We start from the raw sequence: 24,235 nt of genomic DNA, 5'->3' as shown, positions 1-24,235 counted from the left end.
CGAAGAGAAAAGTGCAAATGGCACACAATGTTACTCTTAATACTAGCTAGGAGTAAAATTACACAACTAATACAATCAAAATACCCCCCCCCCCAAAAAAAAAAAAATAATAAGAGAGAGAGAAAAGAAAAGAAAAGAGAAAACAAAAACACACACAAATAAAAGTACTTCACATCCGCCACTGAGGGGGCGGGGGGGAGAGACAGACAGACAGACAGAGTCAGAGAGAGAGAGAGAGAGAGAGAGAGACACACACAGAGAGAGAGAGAGAGAGAGAGAGAGGGGGGGGGGACAGACAGAAAGAGTCAGAAAGTGAGAGAGAGACACAGACAGAGAGAGAGGGGGGGGGGGGGGGGGCACAGAGAAAGAGAGTGTGTAAATGGGAGCCATCACCAGTTAGTGTAACGACAGAATCTCAGAGTAAAGCAGTGGTATCATCATCATCATGGTTCTTCCTCAGACGGCATGTGCGAATCCAATGCGGTTGTTCTCCCGGTCGAACTCGGTGTAGTAGCGGGCGATGAAGTTGGCTCCCAGTATCCAGATGGGCCCAGTAGGGGGCGGCACATCCAAGGCCCTGAAGGTGACGGTGCACACATCCCCTCAGGAGGAGCAGTGGTGGACAAATGTACTCAAAAGGTTTTACTTAAAGGGCCATTTCACCGCTGGAAGAAAGTGCAGGCACTCAATGTTAATAGTTTGCAGTAGATAACGGTAGCACATTTTGAAATTTGCACCCTATGGCCTGAAAAATAATGAATTCTGTGTTTGACTAGGGTTTGACTGGATTGCTGAATTCCTACAATGACCATACATCTTTGGTGCACTTCCCCTCCTTGTGGAGAGGGGGGAGGCTGTGTGGATGTGTGTGACTTGTAGTCTAGGAAGGAAGGTGAGACTACATTCTCATGACAAATTTTCGTCATGAACATTGTGCCATGAGTAAAATAAACACATATTGCACACATCAAAAGTGTGCAAAAGGGGTGAAGTGGCCCTTTAAAAAAAGTAAAAGTACTCATTGCAGAAGGTCCCATTTCACAAGTTGTAAAATGTATACAAATCCTTAAAATAAATAAATAATATATATAAATGATATATATAAAAACCCAGATGTACTGTACAAGCTTGTTTTGTGAGAGGGAGCTAGGACGCTGCCGAAGTCAGTAAAGGCCGGGTAGGAGAATGGGGTTTAGGAGGGTTTTTCAGGTTGTTGTCTTGTTTTTTTGTGCCATTGTATTCTGTTGGGCCAATATGAATGTGCCATAGTGGCGTTGAGGACATATATAGGCGATTAGGCATATTCTGAGCCATTCATTAATATTGCATGGATTGGATTAAGTCTATTATTACCCATAAGATATGTATAGTCATATATAGAATGATATTAGAGAATGAAGGTTATTGTTACCCATAAGATGTAGTCTTCCTGATCCAGGGCGTACTCCTGACCCCCAAGGTGGAAGGTGACGCTGGGGAGACTCTTCACTGTGGCACAGTTGACTTTGTACTGAAGGCGAGAGAAACGGAAAGAAACAGCATTTCGACTTTTAAAAGCATGCTAAAAAAGACCCAATACATTTCTGTAGAGCAGAGCATTGTTCCGTGATCCACAAATGTGTCCCGACCCACTGTTTGGGAAGCGGTACAGTAGTGGTTGAATAGATTCATTTGTTGTTGTTGTTGTTGGGACCAGTAGGGGCAAATTAACGCCCTGCTTGATGATCACACAAAAAAGTAGCAAAATAGCCGATCTACAAGCTCAAAACGGGTCGCATCGTGACGCGGTTTGAGCTGGTAGATCTGCTATTTTGACCATGACCGAGTGTGTATGTCTAATGTATGTCTTGAGTACGAGGCCTCAACAGCTGCAATACCGCTGGGTGACCTAAAGTGGCACTGTTGAGCATCCTAAAGGGCCATTCACACTGAGCACTATAACTATAACTGCGGCCAGCCAGCGGTGTTGTTGAGCAGTCTGCACTGCTCAGTTCACACAAGTGTGATGTTTTTATTTTATAGCCATTTTACATTTTGAATCCTGAAAAGTAAGTCGTTTTGGACATGAGATGAGGTTTCCACCCAGCACAGCAACGCTATGGAAACTAGTTGTTTGCTGCTTACACCGCTTTCGTCCGGCACTGCTCCGATGGCTTTCATCAGCTCCGTGACAGCGGAGGCGGGGCCGGTGATGTAGGAGGAGCCTGTGTCGATCACGGCGTTGCAACCTTCCTCACAGAACATCATCTGATCCCCGACCGAGACCCTGAGTGAATGATAGAGGAAATGTGTGTTCAAAACCCTGAGAGAATACCCACTCCGATAACCACAACTTGTGTCAATCGCTCAATACTGAGTTCTGAATACCAATTATCCGATACCAATACGTAACAAATGTTCAGGAATATTAATAACCGCAACAAGTTAGTAAAATAATAATACTCAACCACTTCACAACACTCAACACACACTGGTCAGTAGTGTGTGCGTTACGGCCCTTTGAGAACCCCTGGTCTTATTGGTGAATGTTCCCCCAGAATAAACGTCAAGTATGAAGTTATATGGAACCGCATATTTGCTCATGTTCTCCTCGTGACACTGTATGATGTTAGTGGGGTCAGATTTACATATTTACGTAGCGCAATATGACAGCTTCTATAAACTGACCCTTTCATGATGACTTCCCATTTGCCAATTTCCTTGGTGCCCATGTAGTTGAAGGTTCCAGTGAAGTAGTTGGGGTCCGTACCTCCCAGGACCAGCTCTCCTCCTGGGGAATGATGGGGGTCCCTGTCCAAAAGAATATCATTTAAAGTAAAACATATCTTGTCGCAGATGTGTGCCTGTGAAAAGTTTAAGTCTAGTTTTAGTCGACTAGATGACATGAGATAATGGTCAACAAAATCTACAGTTGATTTAGTCAACTGTCTAAAATGTATTTTGGCGGGCCTTGTTGGTGTGGTAATGCCTGAATTTAGACTTGGTTCCATGCTGAAAATAGCCAATCCACAAGCTCACAATGTGTGAGCTTGTAGATCTGCTATTTTCAGAGCACAACACTCGAGTGCAACAAAATGTAAAATTACTTGTCTTTTAGTTCTACTGGATCTCTTCTCCACTAGTTCCTCCTCGACATTGTAGTCTAGTTTTTGAGGGGCGAATGAGATGATGTATAATGATATACGATGATAATAGCGCCCCTCACTTCACACAGGTGTGATTCTTGAGTGGTGCAACCACTCCAAGGAACAGCAATGTCCATGTCCACCTACCTATGTGACCACCTATGTGACTATATGAGCACCAGTAGGACTATGAGTACCAGTAGGGGCGCTGTTGTGCCAGAAACAGAGAGAGAGAGATAGTGCTGCACTGTTGCCTGCTAATGAGAGAGAGAGAGAGAGACTCAGTGAAATATCCCTTTTAAGTGGTTTGGATAAATTAATTTCTGGACCCATGCAGTATACCTGCTGTAGTAGACTGAGAACACCTCCTTCTTGAGGGCGTGGTCGCTCATCATGCGGTCGAACACGGGTGTGATGCCGTCGATGGCCACGTTGGGGTAGCCCATGCCCAGCACGCCGTCGAACTTGGCAAAGATGAAGGGCATGGCGGACAGCGAGGTGGCCTCGGCGAACACCTGGTTCACTGAGATGCCAGCCACCTGCATGGAGGGGTTATAATGACACAATAATGACACCTGGTTCACTGGGATGTCAGCCACCTGCATGGAGGGGTTATAATGACACAATGACACCTGGTTCACTGGGATGCCAGCCACCTGCATGCATGGGACAGTTAGTGGTGGGTTCAATTCATTGATCGGGCAATGGGCTTTATGCACCCACGCCATTTTGGAAAGAACTTGGGGCCCCTTCCCTACTTCCTTCACAGGTGTTACAGATGATACTATTAATGAAGGCTATGTTCCATTCAAACAGAGTCAGGGTGCTGCTATTGTGCATGTTGGCTCACTGGACACACTCTGCTACACCAGTGGGTCTCAAATTGTCCTTGAGTGGGCCCCGTATGGGTGTGTAACTCACTGAGTGTACAACATTTGTACACTATGGGGGTCCTTGAAATGAAAAGGTTTGAGAACCACTGCACACTAAATGTAACAGAGCCTTAATTAGTATCATCGGTAACACCTGTGAAGGAAGTACGGAAGCAGCCCAGAAGTAGGAAGAGTTATTCTGTGTGCATGTAGCCCATTATATTGATATATACTCCAGACGATATGTGAAACGAAACAGCGGCTGCTAGGCTGGAGAGGGAAGTCTGGTGGAGCTGTTGCCCCCGCGACCCGACTATGGATAACCGCTTGAAGATGGATGGCTGCTATATTGATTGTGTGGGCAATGCCGTTTTCACATATAAACACATGGTGTATAGTGCAATGCTCAATAAAGCCATGAGGTGGCTTTTATTTTAATTCTCTTACTCGTGTAGTAAATTATACATGGTCATTATTTGGAATCAATCAACATACTGTATAATATCGTATGTCGATATATATGGTATCGTGGCAGCTGTATCGTGATACGTATGTATCATGAGGTTACAGGAAATACCCAGCACTAGGGACACATGGCACCTTGGTGGCTGGAGATCACTGATGATGCTTCACAATTAGAATCTAATTCATATCGTTGCTGTCGGGCAGAAACCTTATCTCAACTTTATGTGCTTTTTTGTAAATTCATGCCCAGTGGTTCTCAACCAGTGGTCCTTGAGGGGGTCCAGGTGGTCCCCAGGACAGAGTTGTTAACCAAATGGACCCTTATCGATCTTTAACTTTGAGAGTTAAATTGTTGTTAAACATCTGCATTACTTATAAGAAATCTACAGAATTAGTTTGCCTGTTATCTCTCCTATGGTACCACGTCAATACAGCATGGAGACAATAAAATCTTAGACTGAGAGGCCAAAATCTCATCAAATAGTCTGTGGCTCAAATGCCGAATAAATAATGGACCTTGACATGAAAAATATTGAAAACTACTGCTCTACTGTACTTGACCATACTACAGTGTCACACACAAGCACCAAAAGAGCAGTTTGAGCTTGAGTTTTGTATATCTGCCAATTTTGCTATTTAAAAAATGTAATCGTGAAGTACCGGCAGATTCGTGTCTGGCCACGCAAGGCTAATAACGGCATGCCCATATTGAGGAAAACACGTTTTTTATGAATTTATTTTTTATTCATGACATAAACGGTACAATTAAATACACTGGCATTATGAATGAATAAAGAAAACAAAACAGGATATATTATCAAATATGTATAGAAAAAGAAAAAGAAAAACAAGAAACATAAAAACCAACAAAGCCTCCCTCCCACCCAGGACCAACGATGTCACAAAATGCATACCTGTGCCAAATTCCTTACCACAATAGGAGAAAAATAAAAACTAAATCATATCCTTAATTTTATCTGCAATGTTAGATCAAATATTAACATTTTAGAAGTACACGGTTAAAGTGATTTATCTCACCTCAACAACGATGTTCTCCTGTCTTATTAATAATCACTTTCTCTTTTTTTTCAATGATCAATTCAATCGATTAGTTTGATTGTTTTTTTGGGGGCTCTTAGAACTCACCTCGACAATGTCCTCGCTAAGGAATCCCCTCACGTTTCCAGAGGCGTACTGGATGGAGAATCCTGTTCCGTTGTCCACGTGTGTGTTGGACCTGGAACCATCGTACCTGTTGTGGGTGACTGGGGGGGAAATCCACTGACTGAATCAGAATCATTCTGACCTGAGATCAGATTCTAAAAATGTCTTCTACATCCTGACGGTTTTCTGAAAAAGCTGTTTCTATGTCAGTCGATTTTTCAAAAATAGCAGACCTACAAGCTCGTAGCGTGCCACGCGCTATGAGCTTGTAGATCTGCTATTTTTCAAAAGCTAAAGCATAACATAATGCGTTCCTGCCCAGAATGGGTTAGTTGTCAATTTCCCTATGTACTTGCATACATAAAGAATATGAAATACCGTCCCACCTCAGAGTGCAACATACTGTAAGCCTGAAACGCACTATAATCAGTGTTTCTGACTACATAACTCTACTACAACAGACTTTTTTTTTTAAATTTCTGACTAATCTGGAATTGATAGTGAATCCATTTCATTAAAGGAGCACCATTTTCTGAACTGTCCACAGCCCTCCTCTGAGAGACGGAGTGAGTAGACAAAAATATTCAACATATTATTGTGTGTGTGTGTGTGTGTGTGTGTGTGTGAGAGAGGCACTCACAGCAGGCGGTAGAGAAGGGTGAACAGCTGTGCGAGGGGACCCACAGGTTAGCTGATCCGGTGTCAAACACTACGTTGAACATCTGGGGAGGAGAGCCAATGCTGATCTCCCCAAAGTACTGCGTCTGCTCACAAGCACAAACCGCAAAACAACTTTTCAAAGTTGGTAGTCCATTTATAGTAACTGTTGTTACTAGTTACTTTGTAGATTTTTATTATTATTACAAAACATACATAGCCACTTCTGCCCTATATACATTTCGGCCATTTGAAGATTGCCGACCTACAAGCTCACATGATGCATTGTGCGCTTGTAGATCTGCTATTTTCAATGAATTCTGGACTTTTACTTGTAACAGAGTATTTCTACATTGCCGTATTGATACTTTTTTCCACCTCTACCTTATGTAATTCAGTTGGACTATAGAGCGTCGCAGTCCCGCCCCCCCCTCGAGAGACCCGGAAAATAAATCCCTGTTCATTTTTCAAACACAATTTTTCGGCTGAACAAATAATTAGAAAGAAGAAGACAATGGCAGGTTACAACACTTTTTTTGTTTATCTTCTTTGTCATTATTTGTTTGGTCCAAAATATTGTGTTTGTTGTCATGATTTGTCGCGACAAGAGTTAAGCGTTTTGAAATGTTTATGGGAATAATGCTTTGGGAACTATTTCCTGGGCCTGGCGTCATCATGAAATTGGGCGGGACTGCGACGCTCTATAGAAGCAGGTATAAAACACATACACATACCCCCCCCCCCCCCCCAGCTAGGTCTCACATCCAGGTAGTTGGTCAGGGGCGTGCTCCCATTGGTCGGATCGTCTGAACTCTTCTGGCTGAGCTCAGCGAACGCTTCCACGGACACACCCATCTGCTGCAGCGTCTCCCTGATGGACGGCATCTTCTTCAACGCCACTCTGGACGAGGAAAAAAACACAGACATCTAGTTTAAGGTCACTCTTGAAAAAGAAACCGCTTAAATCAGGCTTAAATTGCATATTATTAGTCACTCAGCCTGTGGCCAGTCAACCCCCGTCCACATGCGCAGTACTGCTTCAGTAAGATTGCATTGGGAAAACATGGTACTGGCTGACTTCATAAGCTTTGTAAGCGGTTGTTTCACCCCTAGCCTGACGCTAGACTTTTCTGGCCTAGGTGGGAGGGCCGCGGCTCAGATTTGCGCACACCCTGATTGGTTCACCAATCTGTCTGTCAGCCCCGGTCTCCCCCCCCTGTTATTGTGTCGACCAGAAGCAGAAACCACTGGTTGCTGGAGTATACCATTCTAACGGACTGTCAAAGTTATTTCCACAGAGTCGGCACACGTTGGTCTTTTTCTTAGACGGTGTGGTGTGGTGGGTTCTTCAGCCATTCTCCTCATTTTCCTCGCATAGCCTCGTTTGAAGTTCCACTGGTAATGATTTCCAACCAGTGTTATTTTGAGGGGTGCACACCGCTCAGAGCCCTGACGTCACATCATTTGGAGCGATCCCACTTTTAGGCCAGTGCAGCCCATGCGTACGAAATGAAAGCCTGGGTATCGGGGCTATTTCACCCCTGTCTAAAAATGTTATGTGCCTGTCCTGTGTTTATCATCTGGATATATTATACACACATAGAAGCAGGTACAGTATGTACATGAGGTTAAAAACAGCAGCAGATGTGTAACCAAAAAGTGCAGCATTTAAACCCACTAAAGACCTCTGGAGCACCGACACCTCACACTAAGTTCAAACTAACCCAGTTATATCTTAAATGGCTTTTAGATATATACTCCCTAACTTAGGACAGAACTTATGTTCTGGTGGTGCAACCCTTCACTGAGGCCGATTCTACAAGTGCTTTCTAAATCATTAGTTCTCAAAACTTTTTTTAAGATTTATTTGATGATAATGCAAACATCATCATTCAAAACAACGAATTACAGAATCATGATTTTCTTTTTTTTGTTAAACAAGACAAGACAAAGTAAAAAAAGAAAACAAAAAACAAAGAAGACAAGATTTGTGTTGAAAATGCCTGAAGATGGTCTATGACTGAAAGCTTGCTATAAAAAAAAAGATTTTGCACAGTGTGCGAAGGCTCCCGTGCGTTCATTGGTCAAACAGTTTCAAGATTAATGTTCAAAATTAGGAAACTCGACTGAAATTGAATCCTGAAAAAGAACTTAATGATGTATATCCACCCGATGGGGACGATATTCAAAGAGCAGTTTTCTGTTTTAACAAATATAAAGGATAATCTTTATGATGAATTGTCTCAGAATGTGTTTTGGTCATTTAACCTTAAACCTATTACTTTGAAATTGAAGACCGGGGTCTCCCCTCTTCCCCACACTATGTGAGCTTGTAGATCTGCTATTTTTGAATAGCCCCAACACTATGAAGTCTACAATGAGACAGATGCTTTTCCCATGGTTTTAATGGGTTTTAAAATGTAAGGCGAGGATAAATGATATACTAGGATGGATGGAGGGATATGAATGCTTACCGTCTCAGTGCCAGGCCACCGTCGGTCATCGTCAGCCACAGTGCTACCACACACACCCAGGAGCTCCTCAACCCTTTGGTCATGATGGACGGCTTCCTCTCTGAAAGACCAAGAAGAAGATACAGCCTGGCCAAAACCACGTGAAGCACTGATATTAAAACAAAACGTGATGTCCGCTCACTGTCACGTTAACACCACACAGATTCTGTAGCTGCGTGTTCTCTCTGTCTCTCCCTAAATGTCTCCCTTGTCTGTTCTTATACCATCTCTTCTTCCAGTGTGATGATGATGATGATGATCTGACCTACGGGCCACTTGCGTGGCTTTTGGGGGAGCTGTTCCTAAAAGTGACCGCTGAAAACAAGTTGTCTCTCCCTCCCTCCCCTCTCCCCCTCTCTGTAGGTCTCACCAACAGCAACAGCCCCTCCCCTGATAAACAGGTCCCAGTGAGAGGCTTGACCTTTGACACGGTCGGAGGGGGGGCGACAGAAAGCAGGGATGCAGAGTTGGAAAGGGATGGAGGGACGGACGAATGGATGCATCGGTGACGCCTGGCTGGCACGGCTGGCCCGTCTGGAGCAGTGAGACAGGAAAGGTACCCTGATTTTAGCGCTGGATGTGGACGCATAGTTAAGTTACTGTAATCTCATTATGTCCAATACTTTTCAGGGTTCAAATTCAAAAGCATCAAAAGTTAGCTTTTTCATCTGCCTCTTTTGATGCTTTTTTTGTGGCACTGTAGTGTAGTATGATCAAGTAGGGTGTATAATTTACGAAAAGAAAACACAAAAGGTATGGAGATTTTCATGTTCCATACACTCCACTCCTCCAGGAGTAACTATTGTTTTAATTGGCTGCACATTTAGACCTTGCATACTACAGTGAAGACACAATCTACAGTACAAACACATGGAAGGTCTCCCTACGTAGACATTAAATAATGTCTAAAAGCAAAACAACGAGCAGAGCTTTGAAACGGAGCTTTAATTGAATGTTATTATCGCTACAGTGTCTGCCTCCTCTAGTCTGCGAGCGTGGTTTTCCCACGTCTATCAGTGTGTTATCTGTGGAGCAGACAGGCTTCACACCTATCTGTTTACACTCGGATACATGGGACTGACTCCACTCATGTTACAATATAGGCCAACAGATAAAGGGACAAATTAGTGTAATGGTTCTCCACCTTTTCAGGCTGTGACCCCCCCCCCCCCCCCCAAAAGAAAATCATATTTTAACTGGGAACCCCCACACCCACCCAGACACAAGCACTAGGAATTGTAGTAGTTGAGGCTTCACATTAATTCCACAGATGAATATTGTTTTGTTTTATACAAACTCACAATTGCCTCTTTCTTATATTAGCCTATTTGACAATTTGGCCAATTTTTATTGTATAGCTTTTGTTTCTTTGTTTCTTTGTTTGTTTGTTTCTTTCTTTCTTTCTTTCTTTCTCTAGGTTTTGACTATTAAGAGTCCTTACATTTTCACTTAACTCTCACCTTCAGGGGACTATCTAGTGATTCTAGTCCATATCTAAACAACAATACCAGTTTTCTCATATAATTATATGGGATTTTTCTGAGCTCAATTTCACCCAAAAAACCTGAACTTTTAACATTCGGTAGATTTTCGGTGGTCTGGGGTTTTCTGGCTCAAACAAGTGCTCTGATTTGCCTGTAAGAGTCCACAAATCCCATATGTCATTTAAGGTGACCAATGACAGGTAGTAGCCAGTGATGACATCAATCATTGACTACAGTATATTTTCAGTGTTGAGCGTAATGGAAGGACCATCTTTGAGGTAAATGGATAGTATTTCACATTCAGCCATTCACACACACCGACAGTGACCTTGCAAGGCAGCAACCTGTAAGGCTGTCATGATTACAAATTTAGGTTGACGATTAATTGTCACACAATGTGATTAATGATTTTTCAACCTGGAAAAAATATTTGCGATCATCTCAAATTACTGCAGTTAGGCGATTATGTAATACTTGTGACTGGCCTACCCCCCCCCCCCCCCCCCCCCCCACACACACACACACACACACACACACCCACACCCACCATGCAGTCAGTGAGGACGAGGAGGAGGGTTTCCCACTTCCCACAGTTATCAGTGCTGTCAGGCAGCCTGGACGGTAACGGTGGGGCTGTAGTGACTGACCACCCCAGTGGAGAGAGCTGGAGATATGGAGGCAACATGTCACACAGCCCACATCAGAGGTGGAAGGTCATCCAAGATTATTCACCCCCCTAGCTGCCGTGGGACTCGGGCCGCCCAGGGAGCTGATAGCACCGCCAGCCAGCCTGCCACGGACATTAATACAGAACCATATAACGGACTGTTTTCTTCTGGCTGAGCTGCAAAGATGTTTGTTAACTTCCGTGAAAAGGTTTTGTCCTTTTTAGATATGCTTCAGCAATCAGCAGTTTAGAATTTAGCGGACATTCCTACCCAAAATGACTTGCAAGGGTTCATAAATTAATGTGTCCAAAACGGGATTCAAATTCAAATGTAGCCGATCTACAAGCAACACATATTGAGCTTACAGATCTACTTTTGATGGTTTTGAGTGATCAAGTAAGGCGTTAATTTACTGAAAAACACAAAACGTTCAAATATGGAAATAAGGGGTTCCTGAACTACACGAGTAATCTGTCATTTCAGTTCACAAAAATATATTTTAAAATGTCTTTAGAGCTTTTTTTGCTTTGTCTGTTTGTACCACGGAATATGATGATTTGATTGGCTGAGCAAGGAATGTGGTGATGTACTGTATGATGTAGGATGATAAGAGTGCCCCTCACTTCACACAAGTGTGATTTTGTATTTTATTTCCATTTCTGCTAAACAGCAAGCTTAGCAATGGGGGCGGGGGTTCCCGCAGCGCACGCCAATGCAACTTCTGGTAGTCAGTCACCAGTCTGACCCTGTGTGTCAAGATGGATGTCCTCATGTGGTCCCTTTCTCACACAACCCAGCAGGGTCCCATACGTCACTCCCTGTGCCCTCCCAACCTGTCTGTGAGTGCCCTGTCACCCTGTGGGTGTGCTGTCTCCCTGTCTGTGCCCTCCCACCCTATCTGTGTGCCCTGTCTCCCTGTCTGTGCCCTCCCACCCTATCTGTGTGCGCTGTCTCCCTGTCTGTGCCCTCCCACCCTGTCACCGGCCACTGGCTCCACATCTAGATAGACATGGGAAAAATCAGTGGTGGAGAAGAAAGTACGGCACATTTCTTTGGTTGACTGACAGAGACTGAGTGAGCGAGTTACAGCATTGGTCGGCCAGTTGGCCTAACGACAGACTGGCCAATCGCAGTCAAAGATTGCTTGACCTTGTATATCGGCTATTTTCCAATAGGGGATGTACAGCATAGGGTTAAAGAGGTTCAACGAAATTCCCCTCTATCAGGTGAAAAGAAGCAGCTTGGACTCCTCATGCATAGAAGGAGGCATGAGGTCAGTCCGCTGCCCCCCCAGGTTGGCAGAGGAAGTGTAGCGCCCAGGATTACATTAGATAATTGGCACTGGGTGATAAGAAAAATTGGGTTACAAAATCGTGGGATGAAAATTAAAAAAGTTAAAGAGGTTCAACTGATTTCATGCTATACCCCCTCCCTGCATCCTGTCAACCCCCAGGTTAATATCCAAATACTGATATATTATTGATTTCAGCTGTTATAATTCCAAACATGCAAACATAACCAGCTTCAATATTAGCTTAATGACTAGTATTGTATTGTCTTTTTTATGTCCAATGTATTTGTATAAGTTCATAAAGCTAATGGTATGGTAACATATAAACCCCATAAAAAATGTGCTCAATAGCGACAGCCGGTATACATATAGATGATAATGTAGGCCAATAAAAAAATACTATACCAAATTTGCCACTACACGGATTTGCCGGACTATATTACTACTTTAAATAAAGTAATATTACTTTACTTATTACTCCATGCCCAAACTAGCCTTCAGTATATTGTAAAATCCTCGTTTATTTAACTCTGACAAGTGTACTGTACACATGACATGATGGGTCCATATTTTGTTCCATTTGTACACTCATTTGAATTAAATGAACACTAAGACTTTTACTCTGTCTGTCTGTCTGACAGACATTTTGAAATGTAACATAAAACTAAGCTATGATTGAATGATATTTTTGCTCTAACCGAGACATGGCCAAAGCATTTTTGGTGGTGCCCAGCCAAAAACGTTGAGAACCCCTGCTCTTAACCTGCAGCACTTGGACCAACGGCACCCCCTGGTGGATGAACAGCGACGGTACCCCATAGTGGATGGACCGCTGTGGTGGGCCGGGTTCGTACGTCCAGACTCTGGTTCCAGAGCTAGTTCCACCCCCCGGAGGTCCTGTCCGCTCACCCTTCAGCTGGACTGAAGCTCACAGGGATCGTTAACAAAAGTTGAGGCACGTACAGTCCTAGAACGGTTTTGTAGAAATCACAAATTAATGTTGAATGCACGTGTGTGACATCAGAAAAGCCGTTTCAATAACAATATTAACCCTCTCTTTACCAGAGGTTGCGTTCGTCGGCTGACACAACCTTTTTTCACTGACGAAAACTAAGCCATGATGACTAAATATACTGACAATTTTGTCAACAAATGAAAACCAGACAAAAATGTTAATGTTGAAGTTCAGGTGTTAATAGATCTACAATTAAGCTCGTAAAACTCATAACTGCAACACTTGTGAGCTTGTAGATCGGCTATTTTCAGCATGCAAATCAAGGCCCGCCAAAATCAACTGTAAAATGTCAAAAAATTCTACTAAAAATAAAATCGTATGATACTTCGTCGACTAAAACGAAAACATTTCAGATGACAAATGTGTGACTAAAACTAAATGACATTTTAGTCAGAATGTCTGACTAAAACTAAATCAATATGTGCCGTCAAAATCAACACTATACCCTTCGCCTACCTTTGGGTATGTTTGCCTCCTGGTCACCATATCGCACCTCACCATCCTCTGAGGAACAAAGGACCAAGCGGTCGGACGTTTGAAGCCGGCGAGAAGATCCAAGAGAGGTTGAGCACTGTCACTTTGTCTGATGGAAAGAGGAATAAATGTACAACCAATGTGCAAACACAGCAGCAAGATTCATGAGCTGCTGTGATAGGGGAAGGCTATGATAGGAGAACGATATCAAATGGAGCACAACCACCCTAAAGACTGTATAGTGCTGTCGCCTCACAGCTAGAAGGTCCTGGGTTTGATTCCCGCTCGGGACGCTGTGGGCGCTGGCCCGCGTGTCCTCTCCTCCGCGTCATCAGTGCCCATACCCGAGGCGGGGTTTTGGCGAAAGGGCCTTTCTGTGTGGAGTTTGCATGTTCTCCCTGTGTCACCTAGGGTAGGTACCCTCACAAAAAACATGCAGTAATTCTGGTCACTAAACTGCCTCCCCTGGCCAGCCGGGGCGCCTGATGGAGGGGAAAGGAACTGGTTGGAATAATGTTTTCCTTCCACACACTACGTTCAACCAGGGAAACTTCCCCCCTGTCAGGTGTAAAGGAGCAACCTGGTTAAAAAAAGGTTAAAGTCCCCCAACCCCTTTTTTCCATACTGCACATATTTTAGTTTTTTGTTTGTTTTTCTCAAAGAAGTGTAGGTATTTGTACTCTTTTAATGTTCTGATGAATTTAAAATTAAAGTATTTAAAAGTACTTTCTTTTGAACTGTACCCATTCTACAAACTGAATACAAATTTCAATCAATCAGTCTTTGTAGACCAAGGAAAGGAGTTGTTTGAAAGCAAAGTGAGAGAACATGCTTGTATGTATCCTACTAGCCCAGCAGGGGGTAGCATTGGACAACATTAGCTGTCTTCCTTCACACCATAGAGCCCACACTTGCAATATCAGATTTTAATGTGAACAATGGCAGACCTTAGCATGGGAACTTTATTGTATACAATGTAGGCTACATATACTGTAGCTATGTCTTGATAATCAAGTCATGCAGTAACCTCATCTCTATTTTCTAACCGTTCGTATTGTTCTGTAAATCAACCCGGTGCTTGATCATACCACAGTGTCACACCCTTGTGAAGTGGGGGCGCTAATATATTAAAGTTTAACTCATGTTGCTATGATTAGGTGATGTAATTTTGATGTAAAACAAATGGTGACAAAACAAATTGTCAATGGCGTTTTTAAAACAAACATTGAACTAAAAACAAACAATAAAACTGTATATAGGAGGGGCTAGCGCCTCAAAAAGTCAACCAAAGAACAAGATTCCTGTACAGGATCTCCTCATTGGTCAATAAAAACGCCTTGACGACCCTAACAGGAGACCTCGACTATGCATGCACCTCTTAAGTTGGTACCACAGTCCACAGCACCTCAAAGGCTGCAGACTTCCCAAAACAAACTGGTCAGGCTACTACTTGGCCTCACTCGCCAAACCCACATCACCCCTGCCCATTTTGATAGGCTGAAATGGCTTAGGGTTGACGACAGAGTACAGCATCTTGCAATGGGTCTTGTCTACAAGATTCCCTACACCACCAAGATACATAATATAAAGTTGATTATGAGAATCAGAAAAAATTATCTTCAATTATAGTGTTCCAGTTCCAATTATCTGCACATTTTTGTGTGTGTGTGTGTGTGTGTGCACAGGATATCCCAGTGTAAAAACAACACGTAGGTCTTAATCACTCGGCTCCGTGTCTTCCTGAAGACAGTGACCCTCCATATCCTCTCCTTTAAACATCCTCTTGTCTCAAGACGTTCAACTCATCCCTGAAGACACACGATTGACGTGTGTCTCACACTCTGTATTTATTACATCTCTAGGGAGTAGGCTATAAAGTTCTCAGTCGTCAACACTGATATCAGTCATTTGGCTTCCACAGAAGCATGTATTCTATGTAAAAGCATGTTGCACAGCAAAAATAGCCGATCTACAAGACCACATCACCTTGTAGTTTGGCTATTTTCACTTTATCTGTGGAACCGAGTCAAACTAAATGCAATGCCTAATTCCAAGTGCTTGTCAAGGTGGGGATGAGGGGTCCCCAGTTGAAATATGATTATTTCGGGGGGTCCCCAGTTGAAATATGATTATTTTACCCGTGTTCCATACGAATACAGAGGAAACTGAAGTATAGTACGAAGTCCTCCCGGTGGGGGCTCCTCACTGGAGCCTGTGTGCATGAGCGAGCACTACAGCAATCCAAGCACACCCACAAACACTAATAATGTGCAAATGTGCAAACATTTCAAGAGCAAACAGCTCTAATATAAACTTGTGTGAGATGTCCCCGTGCCAGAACAAATAAGAACCTTCACAATACATGTTTGCTCAAAGGCTGGCGCTATTTCACTAAAGAACACTGAACTTTTATTCTGAAGAAACTGCATGGGTCAATGGGAGAACGGGATAAGATCATTGGTGGAAAAGGTATTCACCGCTGATCACCATAGTATCAATACTGCAATGTAGAAATACTCTGTTACAAGTAAAAGTCTGGAATTCAGTTTTCAAACTTATATATAAAAAATATAATAATGCTATAGAATTATATATAATTATGTATGTATGTATGTATGTGTGTGTGTATATATATATATATATATATATATATATATATATATATATATATGACCCAGCCCACCCCGACAAGCACTGTTGGAAATGAATGAGTAATTGAGACATTACATTTATGTTGACTCGTTCCACAGATGGCATTGTGAAAATTGCCGATCTTGTGACACGTATATAAGAAGAGTACAACTCAGTCCAACAAAGTCTCTCTTTTGGAAGTGCTTATTTTCTCCAAATAGACACGGGAGTGTATTCTTCCTATTAGTGTGCTGATGTGCTGTACTGTGCTCCGTGCTGCTTGAATAATTCAATATGTCTCCCAGTGTGTGTGTGTGTGTGTGTGTGTGTGTGTGTGTGTGTGTGTGTGTGTCATGCGTGCCTTTGGACTCAGTGAAGGGGAAAGGAAAGGCTGAGTGAATGCGTGGGGACACGGGCCTCGTTTCCTGCGCCCACAGCCATGGCACGTGGCTTACATAAGAGTGGACGAGCATCCTATATATTGCATGACAAGACGCCAGCGCTTGTAACTGCACACACACACACACACACACACACACACACACACACACACACACACACACACACACATCGTTTTTGTAAATTAACAAGGCCTAAATCATACTACAGCGTGAGCGTCTCTCAAAAGCAGCAGATTGTTTGTAGCAGATTGTGACAATAGCAGATTCTATAGCAGAAAATAGCATTAGCATACATGTGCAAAAATGTTGCTTTCTTCATAGGTAGTTTTTGGCAATTTGGCCAATGTTTGACCATTTTTATTGTCTAATTACTAATTACGGCTGTGTCTCAGGAGGTAGAGCAGGTTGTCCAATGATCTGTGGGTCGGCGGTTCGAGTCCTGGCTGCTCCTGTCTACATGTCAAAGTGTCCTCGCGCAAGACACTTTAACCACTAATTGCTCCCAGTGGTTTCAACTTGCCACCAATGTATGAATGAATGAACCATTGTAAAGCGCTTTGAGTAGCCACGTAGTGAATAGAAAAGTACTATAAAAATGCAATCCATTAAATGGTTTTGTACCAGGGAGGGACCTCCAGAAGACATGATTTAGGCTATGCAACAACAAAAAATATCCAAACTTTATTTTTTTAAGATAAAATAAATAGCAGATGTACAAGGGTGTGTGATGCATTTCTACACACAGGAGAGAGGAGTCTGGCTGAACACCATGCTGACCAGCTGTTCAATGGGATGACATCACACTAATCTGCCTCACATGCACAACAAGACAACACACTGACAAGACACATGACATAGTCCTTCTGGACCGTGGGAAATATATAACTCACTTTACAACACATAGCCCAATGGTTTTCATTGGTGTAAAAAGTAGGGATGTCCCGATACACTTTTTTCGTTCCCGATACCACAATTTCTGTGTTAGCCGATACCGAATACTGAAACCAGTGCTATATATATCTCGTGTTTTGTTTATAGCAGACTCCTCATTCATATGTGCACTTGCAGTTTGGGCAACTCGAAAGCAAACTCCACATGCCCCAACATTTTATTTACCTGCCATATAGTGTCAACCCCTTACCCCTGTAGACATCTCTAGTAAAAAAGGTAGTCGACGAACATCTTTCGTCATAGCTGTTTAGTCGATTAAATCAGCACTGCTTATAGTGAGGCTTTTCCCTCATTATTTCAGCACAGCCTTCATCTTCGTCTAATTCTTTACAAACGGACTGTTCAAACACACAGTGTGTTCCATTGATCCCGAGCAGGTGATGACTGAGGCTGCTTTTAACGTCAGTGAAAAGCTGTTCAGCTCTCTTGTGTTTGCACTGCAGGCAACAATGAATAATGAACTGAGGTTCATGTTAGACGTTCTCCGTCTCATGTTGGAAATATTATTTGTATCGTCATATTTCTGACGACACACTCCTGCAAGATATATAACTCTTAATGGATTTAGAGAGAGAGAAAGAGAAAGATATGGGGACAAATGAAATCAGGAGAAAATCAACTTTGTTATATTGACCTTTCTCTGTCCCAGCAACGCCCTCTCGCAATATATCCATAGAGCTATGGCGATATCTCGCAACAGTAATATTTTGAGATCTTCCATCAGATAGCGTCAACTTTAGGTGACCATTGTGTACCACTTGTGTGCAAAGGCATACATTCAATTAAAAGTAGGGTATGTGATATTTCTTTGTTAAAATAAGTGTTATAGCTCTGACTAGAAAATACATGTTCAGGTCGGGATGCCAATGTTATCCAATCAGGAGAGAGAACTCATACAGAATAAACAAGTAAAATCATACCTGATGACGTGGAGAGATTAACCAACAAAATTTTAACTGGAAATCTATCAAATTTAAGCTATTTTTATTTTTAAATTGCTACTACTAAACTAGCGGGTACTCGCTCTCGATCTTCTTTGGATGAAATTTGCAACCCACCTGAAAATGCATTTTCTACATGTATGTTGCTACAGTATATTGTACATTATAGCAACAAACTACCCCAAAAAGTGTTTCCCGTCCTGAAAGTATACCGTAGTTACGATAAGGGGTCCACTTCCTTAATGCGTTATTAAAGAGCTGGAGTGACTTGATTACTGTCAGAATATAGAGTTTTAACCTTTTAACAACAAAGATCACTTACCCTATACCTTTAAGCATCTTTGCCTATAGCCTACAAAGTTAAAGTAACACTCCTGGTTTTACGGTGTCATAAAACTAGTGTGTGCATGCCCTTTGAGACCATTTCAGCCCTCCATGAGTATGTGGGCAATATAAATTGGACCTTCAGACACTTTTCCCACAGTTGAGTCAGTGGTGCAAAGTACCATAAGTACTATACTTACAGTAAGTACTTCTGAGGTACTTTTGCTTTACTTGAGTGTAAACATTCTTTGACCACGTATACTTCTACTATAGCTTCACCTCCATAAGGGGCAAAAGCTCCAAAAGTGATCTTTGGTATACCACTCTACAAAATGTGGTATTATATAGGCCTACCACTTTTAAAAGTGGTAAGTTGTATACCACCAAGTGGTATAGGCCTACCGTTTTTCCAAACCTGGTATGTGGTAATAAATGTTTGAATCTTGACATTACTGCAATAAATATAGACGATCAAGCTTGCAGCTATTTTCACAACCTTTATCTGTGGAACAGTCAAACTAAATGTAGCCTCGGAGACCGCAGGAGTTTTGCGTTTGTCAGGTGGGGGGTGGGTGGGTGTCCGCTGTTCAAATATTATTATGATTATTATTTTTTTTTTTTTTACAGTGTTTCTATATTGTGGTATTGCTCCTTTAAATTGGAGTAAGCTATACTTATTCTTCCCACGGTATAGTACATTCCCTCAGTGCACTACCCCAGCAGCAGTGCACTCACATTGAGGTGAAATGGGATGGAAAGGTCTCATTGATGCCATACAATCCAGGCCACTGCCCTCACATTGCAGCCATACTCATATGCTACAGTAACAGCACAGTACACAGCCGGTCACTGTACTATATGTGAACATAGTCAGCCTTTTATCCACGCTAAGATGTTTTTGTTAAACACCTGATCCCCACCAATCACTGTAGCTATGATCTTTCACACCATAATATACCAAAAGCACAAATAAAATGCAGGGGTCTCTCCAGGTCTTTAGCAAACAGAAGATATATTTTCAGGTTGGGATACCAATTTCATCCAATCAGGAGAAAAACAATAATGTGCCATTTAAACGGTAGCTTTAAACCTTGCTGCTGCACTCGCCTGCACCAACCACTAGAAGAAACGTGTTATATATACTCTAGATAGTGATACTGTATCTGACACATTTGTTCTATCTTTTCAGATATTATTCTTAAAGGTCGCTGTATAAGTTACACATTTTGGTTGCGAAAGCTAAAGTTCTATATTACAGCTAGGAATCATTATGTTCCTGTCTCTCCAGATCTTTAGTAAAGACATACAGTGTAAGAAACTTCCAGGTAGGACACCAACTTCATCCAACCAGAAGACAGACCCACATTCATCAGCTTTTTTATAGTGTTCCGATATGCATTTTCTGTATCAAAGAGCTGGAGTGACAGGGAGACCCCGTTACTGAACAAACACTAGCAATGATTACTATGACAATATAGCGCTGTTGCTTAACAATTCTTTTAACAAAATAAATATACTATAGGCTACATCTCCATTAAGTTGTCATCTCAAATGGCGCAGACAGGGACAGTGTTTCTTGAGGAGATGTGAGTGAGGGTGTTATCCATGGACCATGACCCTAATCCCCTTGAGTAGAGGTCACGTCATCATGAGCTGCCCTATAAAAAAATGAAGATTCCCTCAGATTAATCAGCTGCTCTATAGGTATATATATATATATATATATATATATATATATACATACATACATACATACACATGTCAGAAAGACTGACTGACGTTATTTGGCTGCATTGTAGCGTATGATTGAACTTTTCATGGTCTATATTGTTTAGAATTGTTTTAAAAATGTTCTAGTAAGCCTATAATAAAAGCAGAGTAACTTCGCAATCGCAATAAATCACAATATCGAATCGAATCGCAATATATTTAAGAATCGAATCGGCAGCCTCAATATCGTATCGAATCGGGAAGTGAATCGTCCCACCCCTACACTACATACATAGAATCGCATGACTAATGTAAGTGAACATATAGTATCTAAGTATTCTGCAACATTTTCTAAAAGCCATGCTTTGACCCTTATCTTAAAAAGGGCATGGCTGCTGATGCTCTTATGTTCAGGGGTAGCAACTAGCAAGTTTCATCTTACTGCTCCTCCAAATCGAAATGAGTGTTTTCGCATTTCAGTGGTGAGCACTGAGCATGCATGTAGGGCATGGTCTGCTATAATAGGCTGGCTCTGGTCTCTCCTATATGCCACTAAAATGTGGAACGCCCTACCAACAGCCATTAAAACTCATCCACTGCCAAGGACTTATTTTTAAAGGGGCATTAATTGATAACATTGTAATCATGACTTACCGCAAATCTTACAACTCTCGTTAAAAAAATAGAACAAGTCTATGGTGGAACTATCGCTCCTGCCATTTGGCCATGGATTTAAGAAATCCTCCAAAACCGCTCTCAAAGAGCACTTCCAGCAATTCCAAACTGGCCCCTGTAAAGAAATATAATAATATATTTTCTGATAAATTTAAAATGGAGCACCCTTACAGTATGTAAACTTTAACGTGCTTTTTCTGTTCTATCCTCAAGTAACAAAAAAAGTAGTACGTTTTTGTATTGACCATTCTGCATACTGTGAAATAAAATATCAATCAATCAATCAATCAATCAATCAATTATGTAGATGTTATGCACCAGGTTCAGCTGTAGTCTAGCACTTCTCAAAGGCGTTCTCTTAAGGGGGTCCCCACTTTTACCCCTATTTAGGAGGTCCTTGACAAGTGGTTCATGATTGGTCCTTGACAAGTGGTTCATGATTGTTTCAGAAAGAGAAAAAGTGAAAGTGCTTTTGATTGAACACTTGAAAATTCATTCATTTTTCCCCTCTATGACAGTAGTTCTCAAAGTGGGGTCCGGGAAAAATGTATATGTTTCCCATTAGTAATATCAGTCATTTCGATAACTCAGGACTGGACATAAACCAGAATGTATGAATAACCATTTACCATAAATCTGAAGTGGAAAACCATGTCGGGCGTCCCCTTTTGACCAGAAACATTTAGTTGAGTAGGAATACTCAAACCAAATACCATATGCATTCAAAGCCTTATATCCAAGAAATAATTAACCAATATGTATAAACCTTTAACTTTACTGTTTGAAGTTAATCTTGTTCAGAGTTTAGAGTGACATGGAACACAGTATATAGAGAACATAGAGTGAAATTTCATAAATACAAATATATCCATCAGGTACCCTGAGAGAGCTCCAGATGGTCCCCAGCACAATGTGTTAATTAATATAGCATAAAAATGTGTTTCATGCTTCACAGCTTTTCAACAAAATAGCCGATCTTGTGATAGTTATCAGATCGGCTACTTTTGAAAATCTAAAGAAAAAAGAAAAGAAAAATAATCTTGAATAATCTTGGACATGAAAAGGCTTTGAGAACCACTGACTCTTTTACAAAGAAAATATTCATCTCTACATGAACTTGTATCTCTACATGAACTGCAAAGGCGGACGGACGCCCGAACGCACAACTTTAAAATTTCATGAGCTTGTTCATTTTCAAACAAGACTCCTACATTTAAAACTTTGTACAAAGAAAGACACAGTTCACTCACTTCGTCGTCATTATTTATGTATTTTTTTAACGGTTAAATAAATAATACATGAATATATTGACGACAGATTTTAACCCATTAGGACCTGAGGCCGATTATACAAAATGAATGTCTTTTATATCCTAGACGTTTTCTCAAGAACGTATGTTGCAGTGGTGCTTAAAACCTTTTCATGTCAAGGAGCCCAAACATGAAATGTATTTGGTTGTGGACCCCCATCTGAAAATATGTTGTTCCAGATCCAGAGACCCCCCCCATAAGCAAATGTTTTAGTTAAAAATGTTAATTTTATAAACATTTTGAGCTTGTATATGTTTTTGAAAAGCAAAAGTATACAATAATGGATTAAGTGGTTAAAATCTAAAGTGACACAGGTCTTAATGGGTACAGGACATAAGTAAATAAGTGAAGATGTTTTTTGTGGAGAAGGAGATTACAGAGGTGGATTCTGGTGGTCTTTTAATCCGGTTAGAAAGTGCCGGTGATCCGTCAGATCCCTCTGGGAGGGGCTTATAGCACATTGTGAGCTTGCAGTTGTGCTATCTTTCGGCCACAGAACGTATTAAAGACAGTGGTTTACGACGTGCAGTTCGGTTGTGGAAGAAGTAGGCCTATAGATTTTAGCAATAATACCTGTAGAAATACATACTTTTTTTTATAGAGGGACAGACAGTAGGCTGACAGGTAACAGGGAGAGAGATGGGCGGGGTGACATGCAGTAAAGGCCGCCGGGATCAGGAGTTGAACCCACGGCACACTGCCAGAGTTGGACTCATGCTTGGACTACTGGCCAAGGTGCCTGGTGCCGCTGAGGCCCAGGCCAATACTCTCTGTTTTTCAATGCATTTGGCATCAAATATACTTAAAGTAGGCTCCTCATAGTCGTTATGCATGATATCCTGCATTTCACAAGTTGTTATTTTTAAAAAATCTTAAAAAAGGCAAATCAAGCTCATTACGCACCGTGATGTGACTACGTAACAATGAGCTTGTAGATCTGATCATATTACAAAATAAAATAGCTGAATTGTTAAATGTATATTCTATAATTGCGACGGCAGGTTGCAGTTACTATGCAAACGTACAGGAAGCCTGTAACACTCAAGCCTGTCATGCTTCCGCCACATGCTCTTCATATAATGCTGCACACACACACAACACACGGGCGACACGCCACTACTACACACACTATGCAAACGTGCAGGAAGCCTGTCACGCTCTTCCGTCACATGGAATGCTTTGTCACGCTCTTCATGGAATGCTGCACACACACTGACACAACACACGGGCGACACGCCACTACACAGTCACACACACTCGCGCCATACTCTGGCAATCGTTACTCTTGCCTGTAATGCTGCCCTTTTCCTCCTCACGTGTGCTTTGAAGAGCCTTGGCTTGGCTTGTACGTTTTCATGCTTTAGTTGTATACTTACTGTATATGTTGCATTTCTGTATTTTGTGCGAAAGTGCATTGAGAAATGTCCTCAGAAACGGCCTTGTTTCTGTACATTTTGAGAAGTTTATTTGTACGGAGGCATCCCCCAAAGTGACAGGAGCGCAACTTTTTCATATCGCGTCAAATAAGAACTGTGTTCCAAAAATAAACAAATGATGGCGGTGG

At 41.9% G+C, this 24,235-nt stretch overlaps 1 protein-coding gene across 1 annotated transcript; it reads right to left on the bottom strand.

The window, feature by feature from the left end:
* Window positions 1–456: 456 nt before the first annotated feature.
* LOC308314973 (renin-like) lies at window positions 457–8,840 on the bottom strand (the record flags this gene model as incomplete). Its single annotated transcript, XM_080762797.1, is given in 10 exon segments — window positions 457–602; window positions 1,412–1,414; window positions 1,417–1,510; window positions 2,125–2,266; window positions 2,668–2,790; window positions 3,468–3,664; window positions 5,609–5,727; window positions 6,267–6,390; window positions 7,046–7,184; window positions 8,758–8,840. Coding segments are annotated over 10 exon segments (1,170 nt in total).
* Between the last annotated feature and the right edge of the window lie 15,395 nt (window positions 8,841–24,235).

Source organism: Protomyctophum bolini, assembly GCF_963924005.1.
Source record: "Protomyctophum bolini genome assembly, chromosome: 5".
Lineage (NCBI taxonomy): Eukaryota > Metazoa > Chordata > Actinopteri > Myctophiformes > Myctophidae > Protomyctophum > Protomyctophum bolini.
This window is presented reverse-complemented; position numbering and strand designations above follow the sequence as displayed.